The sequence below is a fragment of the Juglans regia genome, chromosome 13, assembly GCF_001411555.2.
Source record: "Juglans regia cultivar Chandler chromosome 13, Walnut 2.0, whole genome shotgun sequence".
Taxonomy (NCBI): domain Eukaryota; kingdom Viridiplantae; phylum Streptophyta; class Magnoliopsida; order Fagales; family Juglandaceae; genus Juglans; species Juglans regia.
Window position 1 is genome coordinate 13025479 of NC_049913.1, and position 19580 is coordinate 13045058.

The 19580-nt window shown below is 38.1% G+C and overlaps 4 protein-coding genes across 4 annotated transcripts; 1 reads left to right on the forward strand and 3 right to left on the reverse strand.

The window, feature by feature from the left end:
• Positions 1-6640: 6640 nt before the first annotated feature.
• On the reverse strand, positions 6641-8963 carry LOC108989317. Its single transcript, XM_018962871.2, has 2 exons — positions 8019-8963; positions 6641-7834 (listed from the first exon to the last, which is right to left on the reverse strand). The coding sequence occupies exons 1-2, from the start codon at positions 8961-8963 to the stop codon at positions 6641-6643; spliced, it is 2139 nt and encodes a 712-aa protein (XP_018818416.2).
• Positions 8964-9438: 475 nt separating this feature from the next.
• Positions 9439-10206, reverse strand: LOC108989318. The gene has a single exon (XM_018962873.2). The coding sequence runs from the start codon at positions 10204-10206 to the stop codon at positions 9439-9441; it is 768 nt and encodes a 255-aa protein (XP_018818418.2).
• Positions 10207-10539: 333 nt separating this feature from the next.
• Positions 10540-11565, reverse strand: LOC118344200. Its single transcript, XM_035684314.1, has 2 exons — positions 11419-11565; positions 10540-11241 (listed from the first exon to the last, which is right to left on the reverse strand). Exons 1-2 carry the CDS (start codon positions 11563-11565, stop codon positions 10540-10542), a joined length of 849 nt encoding a protein of 282 aa, XP_035540207.1.
• A 1941-nt stretch (positions 11566-13506) lies between these two features.
• Positions 13507-14715, forward strand: LOC109013287. Its single transcript, XM_018995325.2, has one exon. The coding sequence runs from the start codon at positions 13507-13509 to the stop codon at positions 14713-14715; it is 1209 nt and encodes a 402-aa protein (XP_018850870.2).
• Positions 14716-19580: the final 4865 nt, after the last annotated feature.

A 19580-nucleotide genomic window follows, 5' to 3' on the forward strand; every position in this document is an offset into this window, starting at 1 on the left:
TCAAACTGTCAATAGACCCATCAGAATTGAACTTTATCTTGTATACATATTTGCAATCAATGACTTGGTTACCAGGGGCAGATCAGTGATAAGCCAAGTGTGGTTTTGTTTAGTTCAGTTTCCATGGCTTGGTACCAGCCAGGGTGTTTTGTTGCTTGTTTGTAAGTAGTTGGCTCAGAAACAGTAGAAATAGAGGTGTGAGATATTTGGTTAGAGAATGAAGAGTACCAGTTGTTGCTGTGGAAGACTTGGACATCAATTGAGGGGGATCATTGAGGGAAGCCTGTTTGCAGTGGAAATCCTTCAAGTACTGAGGTGCTCTCCTTAGCCTAGTGGACCTACGAAGAGGGGGTACCAGAGTTGTGAAGAGTGGTAGGGCTGGTGACTGAATGATGGAGGGAATCAGAAGAAAGAAGAGGGGAAGAAGGAAGTGCATATTCTGTAGAGGGTGTGGGAATGGAGTGAGAGGAGGAATTTGGAAAGTCAAGAAAATTAGGCAAGGGTTTAGTAAAAACCAGACTAGGATTTTTAGTGATGGAAGGTGTTAGAGAAGGTAAATAATGAAAATGAAATATTGATTCATGAAACACAACATCCCTAGAAATGAAAGTAGTTTTGGTTTCAAGGTCAAGAAGCTTTAACCTTTAATGCCAAAGGGATATCCAAGAAAAATACATATGAAACCTTGAGGATCAAACTTGCTTCTACCATGAGAAAGGGTGGAAGCAAAACATAGTGAGCGAAATATTCTCATATGAGCATAAGTTGGTGGATAATGAAATAAAAGTTCATATGGGGTTTTGTTTTGAAGAAGTGGGCTAGGTGTCCTGTTAATGAGGTAAGTGGTTGTTAAAACACAATTATTCCAATATTCAAGAGGGAGGCTATCTTGTAAGTTTAATGCTCGAGCCACATTTAATAGATGCTGGTGTTTTCTTTCTACAATGCCATTTTGTTGGGGGGTGGCAACACAACTTTTCTAGTGAATGATGCCTTTGTTATTAAAAAAATCAGTCATTTGAAACTCACCCCCATTGTCACTTCTTAAAATTTTTATTTTGAGATCAAATTGAGTTTCAACTAGATTGGAAAAAGACTGCATTTTCTGGTTTCTAATTTATTTTAAGAAGATACAACCATGTGTTTCGAGTGAAGTCATCAACTATAGTTAAAAAGTATTTGGACCCATCATATGCAGTAGTTGAACAAGGCCCCCAGAGATCACAATGTATCATTTCAAAACAATGAGCAGTTTTATTTTGACTATTAGGAAAAGGAAAACGATGGAATTTAGCCAAAGGACAAATGCAACAAGGCTTATTCTTAATGGATGAAATATTGTTCTTTATAATGGGATCAGTAATTAAACTGAAACATGAAAAAGAAAGATGACCTAGGCGACAATGCCAAAGGTCAGTGATACCAACATTATTCAAAACAGAAGCAGAAACATTAAAAGGTGTAGGAGTGTAAGTTGAAACCGGAAAACCGGTCCGTACCGGACCGGTTTTCCTGGTTTTGAACCGGTCCGGTCCGGTCCGGGACCGGTTCTTATAATGTGAAAACCGGCCAATTCCAGTCCGGTTCCGGTTTTAAGATTTTTCGGACCGGACCGGTTGATAAAAAAAAATATAAAAAAAATATTTATATTACGATATATATAAGTTTTATACAAAATATTATATATATATATATTAATATATATAAGTTTTATATATTATGTATAATTATAATTTTTTATGTGAAAGTTTTATATATAATTATATATATTTATATATGAAATAATTTCTTATTATAATTTATAAATTATTACATAAAATGTTAATACTAAATCACTAAAAGTTTATAACTAATACTAATATTAAATATATAGTTTATAACTAATACTAATATATAACTTATAATAAAAGTATAAAACAATATTTTTTAAATTAGTTTTTTTTTATATATAAACAAATTTATAATGACAAATTGTGAAACTTACATTTTAAACAAATTGAAAAACCAGACCAGACCGGAAACCGGTGTACCGGTTTAGGAGGGTAACCGGTGCGTAGTCGGTTTTGAAAAATACAAAACCAGTACATACCAGTCGGTCCTAGATTTTGTCCAAAATCGGACCGGACCGGACCGGTTACACCCTAAAAAGGTGTATGTGAAAACTATGAAACTTTGACGTCTAGACTTGAAGGAGAGACTTCAGTAGATAGCAAGTGATATAGACCATTCCTCACTTCACCCTTTCCAATCGTTGCCCAAGTGAAAAGGTCCTGAATGAAGCAAAAATCAGAGAAAAAAACCAGGCAACAAGTAAGTGAAGCAGTAAGTTTTTTTGCTGAAATTAGATTAAAGGTGAAGGAGGGAACACAGAAGACCTCAGTGAGGCAAATGGATTGTGTGATTTGAACAGTACCCATGTGTGTGACAGGAACTTCAGTTCCATTTGGTAGTTTCATAGAGTGGGAAACGTTGGCTGTGATTGATGTGAACAAAGAGGGGCAGCAGACCATGTGGTCTGTTGCACCCGTGTCTATTATCCAAGGCAAAGTATAGGATTGTCGTGGATTTTGTGTGTGAGTGGATAAGCATAGAGAAATACTAGAGAAATGAGACGATGAAGGAATGTTGAGATTGGTTTGAATCTGATTAGCCGAATGCTGAGCAACAATGGAAGACTCCCTTGGCTGAAGTAAAGCCATTAGTTGTTGATATTGTGCCTTAATTAAACCTACTTTGTCATCACTGATTTCCTCATGGTTAGTGGAAGGAGATATGTTGGATTGGGTGGCAAACATAGCAGTATTTTGGGATTTGTTAAAGAGTTTGTGACCTGATGGATAGCCATGCAACTTGTAGCATTTTTCTGCTATGTGTCCAGACACAATGGGAACACACAGGGGCCTCGGCAATACCAGCTTTGAAGCAAGTGTCAAGAGAGTGGCTTGTAATTTTGCAGTGAGTGCAATAGGGTCTGTCTTTTTTTTTTTTTGGTTGGGTCGTGATTGGGGAGGGAATTTATAAGTAGGGAAGGGTTTCTTCATGACTAAGGCCATGGAATCAGAAGATGGGGCATGGTTAAGAAGTTGATGTTGTTGTTCTTGTTGTTGAATAAGTGAAAAAAACCTTAGTGACAAAAGGTATGGGGTCTAACAGCATAATTTGGTCACAAACATTGGAGTAAGTATCATGTAAGCCCATTAAAAATTGAAAAACACAGTCACGTTGATAACGATCCAAAAGAGTTTTCATAGTTCCACAATTGGAAACAGGTATTAGGTCATAGATGGCAAGCTCATCCTAGAGTGTTTTGAGCTTGCCGTAGTAAACACTTACCAGATGTCCCTGGCATCATCAACAAACACGACACTGAATTTGATGGAGGAGCTAATGGAATTCTGAATCCACGACACCACCATGTCCAACGTTCCCAGAGTTCAAGAAGAGGGTTTGCAGGGTTAGTGGGTCATGGAATGTCACTGGTGATAAAAACCAGTTTGTTCTTGGCACGAAGGGCGCGACACATGGCTCTCGACCAAGTGGCGTAATTATCGGTGGTGAGCAAGTCAGTGACGAGAATAACGGCTGGGTTGTTGCCATTGTCAAGACGGAAGGGGTTGTCGGGGTCACTGAGGATCAAATAACGAGCCATATTATTGGCACAAAAGGTGTTTGTGTTTAGGTTTGTATGAACTGAGGAAGAGTCGGGGAGAGTGGGGGAAGAATGGGCAGAGTTTTCCAGCAGGTCTTCCATGGATGGTGGCTCTTTGGCTCTGGATACCATGTAAGGAACAAAATAAGAAGGATAGAACACTATGGTGCAGAGAGCATGATGCATGAAAAGGGCTGGAAAAACTATTCTGTGCATTCCAGAGAATCGAATAAAATGGAAGGTACAAGAAGAGGCCTCATATACACGTCTTGTTCTGACATCCTAACAGAAAGAATCTTCCTAAAATAAAATACAACTCATTAAGAAAATATTTACTAAGGACAATGGAAAAGTAAATATACAGATGGAATCTAAATAATGGTAAGTCATCCTTTTCCACTTATGTGTGTTGTAGCTAAGTGACTGGAGTGGCTGTGAGAGGTAGACGACTTGCAGCTTGACTTTGGGATTTTGCAGTTTGATTGTGGGGTTTGGCAGCTTGACTTTGGGCTTTATGTGTATTGTGTAATAGCAGTTGCTGACAATCTTGCTGCAAAAGGTAGTTTCTTTGGGTCATTCTGGAGTTGTGGCTAATTTTCTTGATTTATGTTGTTATGGCTAACCCTCCAGTGGAGTGGGGGAAAGGGGAGGGCTTTAGCCAACTTAGGTGGGTTTGATGAGAGTGGATTTGGTGCAGGGGTTTTCGGCCTCTTAATTTGGCTTGGACTTGGTAGTGTTCTTTAAAGATGAGCCCCTCCCATTGAGCAGTCACTCGCTGCTTGCTAAAAAAGTGTTACAAAAGGGAAAAGCTCTGCACCCTAGCTTTTGAAGACTCTGAAGTATCTCCCTCATGTGATGGGACTTTCATGCCATAGTCACGAGGAGTCCCTTAAGGGGCCTAAGTCCTTGTTTACAGTCGTTGATAGAGACTCTATCGAGACATTTTATTTACAATGTCCCATTAAATTGTTTCTTCTATTGATGCATTAGCTTTGTAGCGACGTGTATTTGCAAATTGGTTAACACGTTTATGGGCTCTAATTATCATCATCTTTTGTGCAGTAAGAATTTTGCTGAAACTCTTCAAGGAGTTGGGGTAAAAGCCGAGTCAATTTTGTATGAAGGAAAGACTCACACATATTTGTTTCTTCAGGTAAGGGAGCAATTAAAATGCTTCCATTTAGTTTTTTTCATTAATAAGAGCAAGCTTAATTATCTAACTCTGTGGCCTCGACTAGAAACTGTTTCATGCCTGCATGACAGAGGAATTCGAATCACAAGTTACAGTGGAATAATGACAATTATTAGGGGATGGTGGCCATTCGATCGGATTATTAATTATTCGGAGAGCACTTGCTCAATTAGGGCTTTAGCATCATATGCTTTTGCTTAGTAATTTTTTTCCCTGGCATATATTATTGGCAACAAACTAGCTAAGCATATCTTGATGTAATTATACGTAGGTATGCTAGATACAGTTTTAGAATGTGCAAGCCTCGCACTCTCTTTGAAAAAGGATGGGGTCTACTATTAAAAAAATAAAATTTTTATGTGAGTTTTATATTTACCAAATTTTTTTTAAAAAAGTGCACTGGGCTTGCACACTTTAGGACTGCGCACAAATATCATTTCTCTTATATGTGTAGCTTCTAATTTTTGTGTTGATAATATGGCTTTGCACTCCATTTAAGATTTGATGCTTTTAGTTTTAGGAGCTATTTGAAGCCAAATATATGAGAGCTGCTAGCTAGCATGCATCTTGTTTTATATATAAATTTCTACAATATGTCATATATATTATTTCAAATTTTTGTTCAAAAAAATAAAAACTGTGTTTGCCCTCTATTTCAATGAAATTCAACCTTTTTTAAGAATGTCCCCTGTGGAAGAGAAGTAGTTGCTTAGAGGTTGTGGAAGAGAAGAAATGAAGTTATGTTTTAAGAGGAATTCACATCCCCAAATACAATCCTAAAACAAATCGCTCAGAAGCTGCAGAATCTCAAACTTCTCCATCAGAAGCCTACTGCACAGAGTGCAAATCATTCAGAAAATAGTTGCAACTGGATGGCTCCCCCAAGGGATGTATACAAGATCAATTGGGATGCTGCTATTGATAAAAAACAGTGCAAAGTTGGAGTTGGAGTCCTTGTCAGGGACTAGAAGGGATAAGTAATGGCAACAATGAGGAAGAACAGATCCTTGTTCCCAGATCCCTTACTAGCAGAGATGTTTGCTGCACTTCAGGCCACAAAATTTGGCAATGAACTAGGTCTTCAGAAGGTTATACTCAAGGGGGATGCATTACAACTTATCAATGCTATCAAAGGCAACGAAGACAGCTGGAACAACAAAGGAATGCTAATTTCTGATGTTAGACTTTTGCTCTCTAAGTTTACCAATTGGTCTGTAAATCATGTTAGAAGGGACATAAACAAAATAGCTCATGCTCTAGGCAAAGATGCAATGACTATCTCAAATGTAATTATTGATTTTTTTTTTTTTTGAATAGTCAAGCTTTCATCATTAATTTAGCAAGTGTTGGATACAAAGAGGGACTCCCTCCATAGTTATGCTCTCCTGAGAGAGTTTTAGTGCATCCTTAGCTAAACAATGAGCAATACAGTTAGAGTTTCTAGATATAAACTGAGCCGATCCAAACTCCAAGTTCTGAAGTTTGGCCTTGACGTCTTGGATAATCAGCCCTGCTGAGCTCCAGTCCTTTGTCTCTAAGTTGATGTCGTTAACCACATTGAGAGCATCCCCTTCTAATAGTACTCTTGAAATGCCTAACTGTTTACATAAGAGGACTGCTCTTAGTGCAGCCATTGCTTCCGCAAGTTTGGTATCAGGAAATATACTCCTTGATGATCTCAGAGTTGCTGTTACCCTTCCTTCCCAGTTTATGATCACTACCCCCACCCCCATTCTGCTATGTACTCGGTCCATTGAGGCATCCCAATTTGCTTTATAGACATTCAATGGAGGAGGACTCTAGGAATCTATACCAGTAGGCCTTCCAGGAACCAAGCTAACTTGCTCATTGTAATTGGCTTCTTTAAAGTCCTTAGTCAATTGAAGAGCTGCTTGAGCTATTCGAGATGGGTTCTCAAACTTTCCTTCAAACAAAAAAACATTTCTTCTCCTCCACACATGATAAGCTGTACAGGCAAACAGCTCAACTTCCTCCTCACTGAGGATTGCTATTACATGTTCCACTACTTCTTTGAATGACTTGAACCCAACCTTCATTTTCTGAAGTCCTCTAGAATTGACAAACCATACATCCATCACTGCAGAACATGACCATAATGCATGCATAACATATTCTGGCTCCTGTCTACAGATGGGGCATGAAGGGTCTTCCTTAATTTTCTTCCTCTTGAGATTAAGGTTAGTTGGTAAAGACTCGTGAGTAGCTCTCAATAGAAACATCCTAACAGCACTTGAGGTCTTCAGCTTCCATATTTTGGGCCGCACTTCCTTCTGGTTGGGTTGAGCAGAACTTTGCCCCTTTGGATACTGCTCCATTGTGCCTAACAAATGGTATGCGCTCTTGACAGTAAACATGCCATCTTTGGAGCACCTCCAAATGAGCTTATCTGGGTTGCCACACCAACTAATAGGTATCTTGCAGATATTACTGATGTCTTCTTCTGTGCATATGCTCCTCAAAACCGACAGGTTCCAAGTTTTGGAATGCTCATCAATCAAATTACTGACTTTCCAGTGTGCATGCCTCTGATCTAAAGGGGTCTGCACTTTGAATGTGGTCGGTTGAGGGATCCATTTGTCTCTCCATAAGCTAACCCCTTCCCTATTACCAATCCTCCATATCAATCCTTCCTCTAACACCTTCCTGGCTTCCAAAAAGCTCATCCAGAGAAATGAAGCATTGCTGCCCAGTTTTGCATGTAGGAAATCAGTCCTGAAAAAGTATTTAGCTTTCATCACCTTAGCTGCTAGAGATTGTGATTGTTGTATTAGTCTCCATCCCTGCTTGGCCAGTAAAGCAAGGTTGAAATGTTCAAAATCTCTGTAACCTAATCCACCTTCTGCCTTGTTCTTTCCAAGTAGTTTCCATGGCAACCACTGAGTCTTCGTTTTATTTTCTCGACTGCCCCACCAAAACTTTTGCATAAGCTTGTTAATGGCATTGAGAATAGTTTTTGGCAGCTTGAAAATGCACTTTCCAATTATGCATACGGTTCCTTATAGAGTCCAGAACTGGTCTAAATGATGCTAGCTTGTTCCTTCCAACACATGAGGGTAAGCTAAGGTACTTCTCAAACACTTTAGCTTCCACCATCTTAGAAACTGAGATAATAGCCTATTTTGTTTCAAGTGATGTATTCTTGATGAAAAAAATTACTGATTTCTCAAGATTGAGTCTTTGTCCAGAGGCTTCCTCATAAGTTTTGAGAATTTTAGACATTCTACTCCACTCAAGTGCATTTGCTTTGCAAAAAAGTAAGCTATCATCTGCGAAGAAAAGATGATTAACCTTCAACGATCCTCTTGAAAATGGAAAACCAGTTATGTAACCCTTTCTCTCAGCTTCATCCAACATCTTCCCAAGAACTTCAGTGCAAAGTATGAATAGGTAAGGGGAGAGAGGGTCCCCTTGCCTTAATCCTCTAAAAGGTATAAGGTGCTGTTGAGGGTCTCCATTAACTAGCAGAGAATATTTTACTGAAGAGACACATTGCATAACCAATTCTGTCCACCTCTTATCAAAACCCATCTTTGAGAGCACTGCCTCCAAGAAAGACCACTCTAATCTGTTGTAAACTTTGCTCATGTCTAGTTTCATAGCCATGTACCCCTCATGCTTATGCTTCATTCTATGTTTCATTGAGTGCATTGCTTCATATGCCACGATAATGTTATCAGAGATCAACCTTCCTGGTACAAATGCACTTTGGGATGGAGATATCAACTTGGATAGAAAAGTCTTAATTCTGTTGGCTAGTACTTTAGAGAACACTTTATAAATCACATTACATAGACTTATTGGTCTATATTCAGTCACCAAGTTGGGCCTTCTCTTTTTTGGGATCAGCACTATAAATGTTTCATTAATTTCCTCAATACCCCTCTTGGATTTAAAGATCTCTTTGACAACCTCGACCACACCATCACCAACTGCTTCCCAGTGGTCCTGATAGAATCCAGCAGAAAATCCGTCAGGTCCTGGAGAGCTCATTGGATCCATTTCAAATAAAGCACCTTTTAAATCTTCATATGAACATGCCTTTGTTAACTGGAGGTTCATCTCGGGTGTCACTACTGAGTCTAGATCAGCCAGGGCCTCCATGATACCATTCGGGTTAGAGGACTCAAACAACTTTTGATAATACCTTTGAAATATATCCCTGACTTCTGACCTATTGCTCACTTGCTTCCCCTCTTTCATTTGCAATCTGGTGAATACTGTTATTCTTCTTTGTTTGAGATGCACACTTATGGAAGTAGCTTGTATTTTTGTCTCCCTCCTTAAGCCACAATTGTTTTGCCCTCTGCCTCCACTTGATTTCCTCTTCAGCTAGAAGCTGATTAACTTCCCTTTGATATCCCTTGATGGTGTCATTAAAATCTCCTTGGTTTATTCTCTGCAACTCTTGGATCATCTCACTTCTCTGTCTAATTAGGTGTTTCTGCTTGCCGTTCATGTCTTTTGACCAAGTTCTCAATAACTGCTTGCATCTATCCAGACCAGCTAGGAAGTTCCTTGTTGATTGGGCCCCTCTGCACGAAACCCTCCATGAATTTTTTATTAGTTCTTTGCACTCCTATTTAGTTGACCAGTAAGCTTCATACCTAAATAATCTTGTCCTTCTATTAACTCCAGCTTCCTCATTATCACAGGTTATCAACAAAGGAGAGTGATCTGAATTGAGGGCAGGTAACACTGAGACCTCACTATTGCTGAATTGTAATGGCCATTCCCTGTTTCCCATAGCTCTATCCAGTCTTTCTTTAGTAAAATCTCTCCCCTCCCTATTGTTACTCCAAGTATACTTAGACCCTGTGTATCCAAGATCACTCAAGTCGCATTCATCAATAGCTAATCTGAAACACTCCATTTGAGAAAAAGATCTAGTGACTACCCCATACTTCTCATCATTACTCAAGATCTCATTGAAGTCTCCCATACATAACCAAGCCATTGGAGGCTTGGGTTTAAGCATTTTAAGGAGACTCCAACTAGCTTTCCTTTTGTCTGTGGCAGGGTTACCATAGAACCCAAAGAGTCTCCAGGGTTGACCACTACTCTCAGGAAAGATTGTCAAAGATATATGGCTATTTGAATAAGAAAGTAGTTGAGCATTTACCTCAGTTTTCCAAAGCATTGCAAGTCCTCCACTTTTGCCTATGCTGTCGACCACAAAACTTTGCTTCATTCCCAGCTTGTTCCTTACCTTCTCCACTTTACATCTGTTACCTTTAGTTTCTGACAAAAATATAACAGATGGGGTTCTTTCCTTCACCAATTGATGAAGTTCGTTAACTGTCCGAGGGTTCCCAAGCCCTCGGCAGTTCCAGGTTAGCAGTTTCATCGGGATTGGCAGTGCTGCATAGCAGCCACTGCCTTAAGCACACACTCTTCCCCTTCCTCAACATGCATCTATTTACTTCTTTTGCCAGCCAACCTTCCATTTTCCGTTTGACCCTTTCTTTTCCTTGCTTTACTAGGCTTATCCAGCTCCATGTCACACGCATTGTTCTGTAATTCATTGCTGATGCACGTGCTTTCCTCTTCCACTTGCCTGTCTGAGCTTTGACCCTTTGGGAAATTACATTAGTGACCTAGCAGAAGGATCTCCCTCTTCAGGGGACTGCACATGGTCCACCCTTGACTTCTCAATAGTCTTTATCTTAGAACTAGGTCTCTAGTCCCCTTTTTCTATCACGGTTATTTCCTTTCCCAATGAAGCTTCTACTGTTACACTTACTCCTCCCTCTTCGCAGGATATGTCAGCTTTACTCTGAGCACCATACCTACCACCCTGGTTTCCTGCCTCTTGTTCCTCCTCAGTTCCCGCCATTACACTCTCCTCTCTTCCCTCTGGTACAACGTTTTCCTGCTGTACCTCTCCATCTCCCTTTCTTTGGTCATGACCCTCCACCTTGCCCTGACCTGTTTCCCTTCTGGATTGAGAAACCTCAAAAAATGAGGTTTTTGGACTGGTTCGTAGCCATGCACCATACTGCTGGTTGAAGCCTTCCAAACTAGCTTTTCCTCTATCAAGTTTGTCGCACATTCCAGTGACATGCTTGATCTTCCCACAATGATAACAAAAGTTTGGTAACCTTTCGTACTTGAAAGGAATCCAGTGCTTTGAGTTCCCGAGAGTTAAAAATCTCCCTCTCGCCAAAGGTTTTGTGAGATCTATCATTACCATTAACCTTAGGAAGCTACCCCAGCATACCCCACTACTGTCCGTATCCACCATGAGAACCTCCCCCATTGACTTGCCCAGATTAAAGCCAGTGTTAGCATTCATCCCAGCAAAAGGAAGGTCATGACATTGCACCCAAAAAGGTTCATACTGGAATTGCATTTCCTTCCAAGACTCGTGGCCTTCACAATCCTGCAGGCAAATTAGATTTTTGTCAAAAGACCACGGCGTCCGTGCATGATTCTCTTTTTATTAGCTTTTTCTTTCAACTCCACCAGGAACTTATTTCTCCCTACTTCTTTGAAGACAACCTTACCTTTCTATTTGCCACACTCGTGCCATAGTGTTTCTAAGAGCACCTCTATTTACTTCATTATCTGTAATCACCATCATCATGAAACAGTGTTTACTCTTTTTCTCTGATATGATCACTTCTTCACTGCTAACCACCACCTCCTGTTGTTCTTCTTCCGTCAGCTTCAGACCCTCACATAACTTTGACAATTCACTATCCATTTTCTATCCTACAAAGACAAAAGTCTAGGAGGACCAGTCTCTAGGTTTACAAAGAAACTTAGAGAGAAAACCTTACACTCAGAGAGAGAAAGACTCAGACTTGGTTTTTTCATTGTATTGAATCTCTCTAACAGGGATAAATATCAATAAATACTTGGTTTTAAAAAAATAATAATAATTTCCCCTCTAAGTGAATATATGTTGTCCAGTGCCCAGAATAAAATTGGCATACAAGCCGTACGTCATTGGAGTGGGTGCGCAACGTGTTGTTGATCATTGAATTGACACTTTTGGCCGGTGCACATATTCAACATCGCTAGGCAACACTTGCGGCGGTTTATTTATTTTTTGGCACAAAAATCGTGTCTAATGATAAACCTTTGTAATTAATTGTTGTAAACGATCTTATTTTAACAGTCAAACTGAATTTACTTTTTCTTACAGTACTAATATTAATCAGCTTTCTAATAATCATTAAACAATTTTTAATGAAATAAGTACCAATTTTTTATTAATTTTTTGTTACAAGATTTCCTAGTTCAGCATATGCATGCATTCATATAAATTGACAACGAATTAATGTTCTATCTTGATAATAAAATTGTTCATATTGGGTTCAATCTTTCATGCCAAAGTACTCATTCTTAAGTGGGGGACAATATTTATCCAAGTATTTTTTTTTTTTTTGACGGAACCTCCAAACTTTATTGACAAGCTCTTATTTATAGTAGAGGAATACCGTGGTTACAAGACATCATTATGAAAAATAAAAATTATTACCAATCAACTACAACTTTCAAATAAAGAAACTAAAGAATACCCAAATAAAAACTAAATACGTCAGCTTAAAAGCATTTCAAATAAGAAAAAAACAATTTGCCAATACGAACCAAACCTCTAAAAAATTTAGGGACATGTAACAGAAATCTCCAAACCCAAGTAGTGCCCAAAGCTCCCAATTTTGCCAAATAATCTGCAGGAGCATTACCTTCACGAAAAATGTGATTAATGATAAAATTCCCACCTCTTAGTAAGCTCACAACCTCATCCCAAAAATCCTCAAGATACCAAACACCACATTTCTATTGATGAACCCAATTTACAAAAACTAAAGAATCTGATTCCACGTCCACCTCCTGAAGCCCCAATGCACGACAATATTGCAACCCAATCAGTAAGGCCTTTAACTTAGAGGTGATGCATGTTAATTCAAGAGATGATGCATGTAGTTTAGCTTCATATGATGTATGCCATGAATTGAACGAAAGACAGGAATGTGCCAATGTGATTTGTGCGGGTTTTATGTGAAATATTATTAATCTTAATGTACTCAAATGCTTTTAAATTCGCATAGATATATCGTGGGTTATCGTCTATTGAGTAATTCTAATTCTACTCGAGAGAGGGTCTTAGATAAGTTAAAATATTTCGTCGTCAAATAGGATGATAATTGAATCTTTTTCTTTTCAAGTGTTTGGTCAATTTTTCATTTATTGATTTAATTTAATTTATTGTTTTTTTTTCAAATTCAAAATCCACCACTTTTCTTAATTTTCAAATAAGTTAGAATTAGAACAATTTCAATACTTAATAGGTAAATAGTCCTCATGGGTTCGGCATCTTTCTTATCATTATATTTCTTGGTACGATTTCGTGCACTTGTAAAATCTTACAACAAATTTTTTGCGCCGTTGCCGGGAACTATTTATTTTCTATTACTTTTGATACAAACTAATTCTAGGTTAATTTGATATATATATATATATATATATTATCTTAGTCTTGATTGCTAATTTTGTCTTTTTTCTTCTTTTCACTTTTACCAAGTTGTGCATGAGATGTACTCGAAGTATGAAATTAGTAACTTTTGATCCTAAAATTGAACATACCCTTCATCGTTTGAACAAGGAGAAGGAAACAATGGAAGATTAACTTGGAAACATGACTTTAGGAGATTATGTTGTCCCTTTGGTCACTGGAGCTACTTCTAGCATTAGACGACCTATCATTAAAGCCAATAACTTTGAGATAAATCCAGCTATTCTTCAATGGTGGCTTCAACAATGCAATTTAGTGGCATGCCACGTGATGATCCAAACTACATGGGATGATTTGGCCAAAAAGTTTCTAGCAAAGTTCTTTCCCCCAGCCAAAATCGTGAAGATGCGAAATGATATCATCACTTTTGTCCAATTTGATATGGAGTCGCTTTATGAAGCTTGGGAGAGGTATAAAGAATTGCTTAGAAAGTGCCTACATCATGGACTTCCTGTTTGGATTCAAGTGCAAACCTTCTACAATGGTTTGCAACCTACAATACGTACAATGATTGATGCAGAAGTGAGAGGGACTTTGATGAAGAAATCACTGGAAGACGCATATGAGTTGGTGAAGGAGATGGTAACCAACAATTACCAATGGCTAGTGGATCGAGTGACACAAAAAAGAACCCAGGGAGTTCACGAAATTGATTCTTTTTATGCTTTAACTGCTCAAATTGCAACTTTATCTAAGAAATTAGACAATATCAATGTGAGTTCCATTCAATCTACTAATACAATTGCAGGGAATCATATGGGGGTAGATTGTCAAATGGGAAATCCATTCACCAACAATAGTTTGGAGCAAGCAAACTTTGTGTCAAATTACAAACGACAAAGCAATCCTTATTCCAATACTTACAATCCAGGATGGCGAAACCACCCAAATTTCATATGGAGCAACTCCCAAAATGTTGCCAATCCTCCACCGGGTTTTCAAAATCAACAACAAGAGAAGAAGCCGAATAAGGAAGAGGTAATGGCACAATTTATGGCCAAGGTGGATGCTAGATTTCAAGATCATGACATTGCTCTAAAGAACAATGAGAACACTATGCGGAGCATTGAAAGGACAATTGGTCAACTGGCAAAATTAATGTCCAAAAAGCCTCGACGATCACTTCCAAGCACCATGGAAAACAACCTGAAAGAGCAAGTGAATGCCATTACTTTAAGAAGTGGAAGGGAGCTTAATGTACAAGAGGAAGAGAAAAATTCTAGAAAAAAGGAGCTAACTATGAGAGTTGTGGTGCCCACATCCAAGGCTATGGTGCCCACCCCTGTTCTGAGCCCAACAATGAAAAACTTGGAAAAGACTTCAGAAAAATAAGCCAGATAAATAATTTTCTAAGTTCCTTGATGTTTTTAAAAAGTTGCATATTAACATTCCTTTTTTCAGATGCCCTGGAACAAATGCCTAGCTATGTGAAGTTCATGAAAGAGATTCTATCAATCAAGAGGAAATTAGGAGAGTATGAGACCGTGATGTTGATTGAAGAGTGCACCACCATTTTGCAAAATAAATTTCTACCAAAGCTTAAAAATCCAGGGAGTTTTACCATTCCTTGCACCATTGGAGACACTTATTTCGAAAACGATTTGTGTGATTTAGGTGCTAGCATAAATTTGATACCTTTTTATATTTTGAGGCAATTGGGGATAGGAGAGGTCAAGGCCACCACCGTTTCACTTCAATTGGTGGACCGATCCATTAAATGACCAAGAGGCATAGTAGAGAATATTCTTATTAAAGTTGACAAGTTTATTTTCCCTGCAGGTTTTATTGTTTTAGATATGGAGGAGGATCTAGAAACCCCACTTATTCTTGATCGACCGTTCTTAGCCACGGGAAGAAATCACATAGATGTACAACAAGAGAAACTAATATTGCGGGCGCAAGATGAACAAGTTACATTTAATGTATTTGAAGCAATGAAATACCCTTCAACATACATGCTTCAACATCGATTTGATTGATGAACTTGTGGTAGAAAATATTGAAGAGAACTATCCTAAGGAACCAATTGAGGCATGTCTTGTTCAATCTGACACTTTCGATTATGAGAATTCCAAGATAAGCAATTGTGCACAATACTTGGAAGCATCTCCACCTTACTTGCCTAAAGGGAAGTCGGAAAACATAACATTGGGCGAAAGCACTACTCCACAAAAGCCATACATTATTGAGGCCCCTTCTTTAGAACTCAAACCTCTTCATTCTCATTTTAAATATGCTTATTTACTTGATTCTTATTTACCTGTAATAATTTCTTCATCTTTGACAGGTCTTGAAGAAGAGAAGTTACTTCGAGTTTTGAGAGCTCACAAGCAAGCTTTGGGATGGACTATAGCCGACATTAAAGGAATAAGCCCTTCAATTTGCAAGAGAATTATAAGCCTACATTAATGGAAGAGAATTTATAAGCTTACAGTGCAGCCACAAAGGAGACTTAATCCGAACTTGCAATAAGTTGTAAAAAAGGAAGTTCTCAAATTGATGAATGCCGGAATTATTTACTCTATTTCTGATAGCTCATGGAAAGGAATTGTACTTGGGCATAAAGTTTCTTCCGAGGGCATTGAGGTAGATCGGGCTAAAGTAGAGGTCATCGAAAAATTACCTTCACCTAGCACGGTCAAGGGCGGGAGAAGTTTCTTTGGACATGTGAGGTTTACTATTCAGGGAAGTTTACTTTTATCCTTTCAATTTTTCATCTTTTTTTATTCTTCACATTGGAGACAATGTGTTCTTTAAGTTTGAGGGTAGGTGTCATTTATTTTGGAGTATCTATTTATTTTCACAAAAAAAAAATTTGAAAATCACAAAAAAAAAAAAAAAATCTTTTCCTTTTGTGTGCTTGTACTACATTAGTGGAGAGTTGATTTGAAATATAGGCATATGAAGTTCGAGAATCTCATTCTCATAGAGATCAATCATAATTCAATCGAGTTTGTATAAATTGATCTGAGTTAATAGAGTAGCAAGTTGAGATTGGTTACTCACACACACACACTCAAAGGTTTTCTTGTAAACCTAAGTATGCTCTTGAATTAATTTAAAAACTTGTTAAAAGTTTAGACTTTCCTTGAATTATTTTCTTCATGCAATCCATGAGGCAATCATTGTGAGAAATCAACTTATTCTATTTGTTTAATTTTTCTTTTCTCATTTCTTTTTGCTCGAGGACTAGCAAATCTTAAGTTTGGGGGTAATTGATGTGCTTAATTTCTATACAAGTTTTGTCATACTTTTACTCTTAATTTTATGCTAGTTTGTGTTTAATTTTCTTATTTATTAGAGTTTTTATTTATTTTGTTTATTTTTGTTTAGGAATAAATAGATTGAAGGAGTCATGGAAATTGAATGAGTCATCAAGAGAATAGGAAACATTCATTTTTCAAAATTCCTGAAGTACCCTTCGGTATTTGGAGGATAAATTTTTCTAGACAACTCCAATAAGGGAAATTTTTGTGTCTAGAAAAATACAAGAGAAAAACCTAGAACTTTTATGTTAAAGCCTTGACCGAAAACGAACATCTAGAAGGCGAAAATGGTGCATCAAGTCAAAAGTCACAAAACTGCGAAATTTCTAAAATATCCTTCAATATTGGGAGCATAACTTCTTCTAGAAAACTTCATTAAGAGCAATCTCAGTGTCTACGGAAACCTGAGATAAAACCCTACAACTTTCATGTTTAAGTCAGAGCCAAAAACGAACATCTTCAGAGAGGAAATGGCGCATCAATTAGAAGGTCGAAAATCTATAGAATTGGAGTTCATGAACGATTAAGATTCTCGATTTGCATACAATTTCCTTTTTAACTCTCTCATATTCTCTTTGTATAATTTTCATTATGAATTCCAAAATTATTATGGTTTATTTTGATTTTATTATGAACTAATTTCTATTGCTAAGGCTACGATGTAGTCTCCCCATGACAATCCCGAATCTTATTTCTATGTGATCATAATTTTATCATTCATTTTGAGTATACATCATTGAGTTTAATGCTTTCAATTATTTGGCCAATAGTTGAATGATTTGTTGTGCATGTTAATTCGAGAGATGATGCATATAGTTTAGCTTCGCATGATGTATGCCATGAATTGAACGAAATACAGGAATGTGCCAACGTGATTTGTGCGGCTTTTATGTGAAATATTATTAATCTTAATGTGTTTAAATGCTTTTAAATTCACATAGATATATCGCAGGTTATTGTATGTTGAGTAATTCTAATTCTACTCGAGAGAGGGTTTTAGATAAGTTAGAATATTTCGTCGTCAAATAGGATAATAATTGATTGATTGTATTGTTAGGATTTGAGATTGGATTTGTTAGGTGAGTCGGATGTCTTAGTGTTTTCTTTTTGGGTGAAATCTTCTTCTTTTCAAGTGTTTGGTCAATTCTTCATTTGCTGATTTAATTTAATTTGTTACTATTTTTCAAATTCAAAATCCACCAGTTTTCTTTATTTTCAAATAACTTAGAATGAACAATTTCAATAGTTAATAGGTAAATAGTCTTCATGGGTTCAACATCTTTCTTATCATTATATTACTTGATACGGTTTCGTTATCCTCAAGCTTTGGCTTACATGCTATTGCATTATTAGGCTTTTGGCTTACATGCTATTGCATTATTAGGCTTTGGCTAGCCTATCTGCTATTGCGTTATCCTCCCTCGGTATCTGCTTAAGGTTAAAATAGGCAAATTGATCACAAATCTCCAACACCCGTTTCAAATACTTTTTCAGCTTTTCCTCTTTTGTGGCATGCACTCGGCTTCATTATTGGTGGTTTTAAATGTAAGTGTGGTCATATAGTAGTGCTCTTGTCCAGCTTCTGCCACGATGTAGATCTCTATTCATCTTCCCGTTTGGCAAGCGGATCCATGAACGAAAACTAGCCAAGGTTGTCGGTGTGGTGAAAATTCAGCTTCCACTAGGAACTCATTAAATTCAGCAATGAAATCTGCCGAAGCCTGCCCCTTCACTGAGCACCTAGGTATGTAATCGATGTCGAATTCGCTGAGTTCCACTGACCATGAGACCAATCTTCCCGAGCTGTCTGGTTTTTGCAGTATTCTCTCGAGGGGGTGTTCCATTAATACCTTCATGCGGTGAGCTTGTAAATATGGCAACAATCTTCTGGTAGCTGTCATAGGGTGAGCCTTTTAATGCGCGACTCGTGTAATACACTGGCGCCTGTGTTGCCTCCTCTTCCTTAACTAGGACCGCAGAGACGGCATAGGGGGATACCGCTAGGTATACATATAAGGTATCCCCCTGTTGGGCTACTTTAACAGAGGTGGGTTAGATAAATACTGCTTTAACTCCTGGAAAGCCCGATAGCATTTTTCGTTCCATAGGTGAATCTTTCTTAGAACCCTGAAAAACCGAAGACATTTGTCCATGGATCTTGACATGAACTGATTTAAGGCTACCACTCTATCCGAAAACCGTTGGGCGTTGTTGATGTTCTGAGGTGGCTTCATATTCAAGATGGCGCCAACCTTTTCAGCGTTCACCTTGATGCCTCTTTCAGAGACAATGAAGCCCAAAAATTTTCCCTAATCTACCTCAAAAGCACACTTCACCGGGTTCAATTTCATCTTATACTTACGAAGCACAACAAAATATTCTCTTAGGTCTACTAGGTGTTAGGCAGGTTCCTTACTTTTCACCAACAAGTCGTCGACGTATACCTCTATAGTCTTCCCGATTTGCTATTTAAACAATTTATTGACCAGCCTTTGGTAAGTCACCCCGGCATTCTTCAGCCCCAAGAGCATCATTCGGTAACAATAGAGATGAGTGTCGGTGATAAATGACGTCTTCTCTTCATCCAACTAGTTCATGCGGATCTAGTTGCATCTCGAATATGCATCCATAAAACTTAGCACTCAGGCTCCCTTCGTGGCGATAATGATAATATTGATCTGTGGCAAGGGGAAGCTGTCCTTGGGGCAGGCTTTATTTAGGTCTGTAAAATCCACCCACATCCTGCATTTCCTATTAGCTTTCTTGACTAACACTACATTGGAGAGCCACTCCAGGTAGTATGTTTCTCTTATAAACCCTACAGCTAGGAGGCAATCTATCTCCTCCGCTATGGTTGTGCACTTCTCCGTGCTAAAGGTTCTTCTTTTTTGGTGTATCTTCTTTGTACTGGATCAACACATAGCCTGTGCT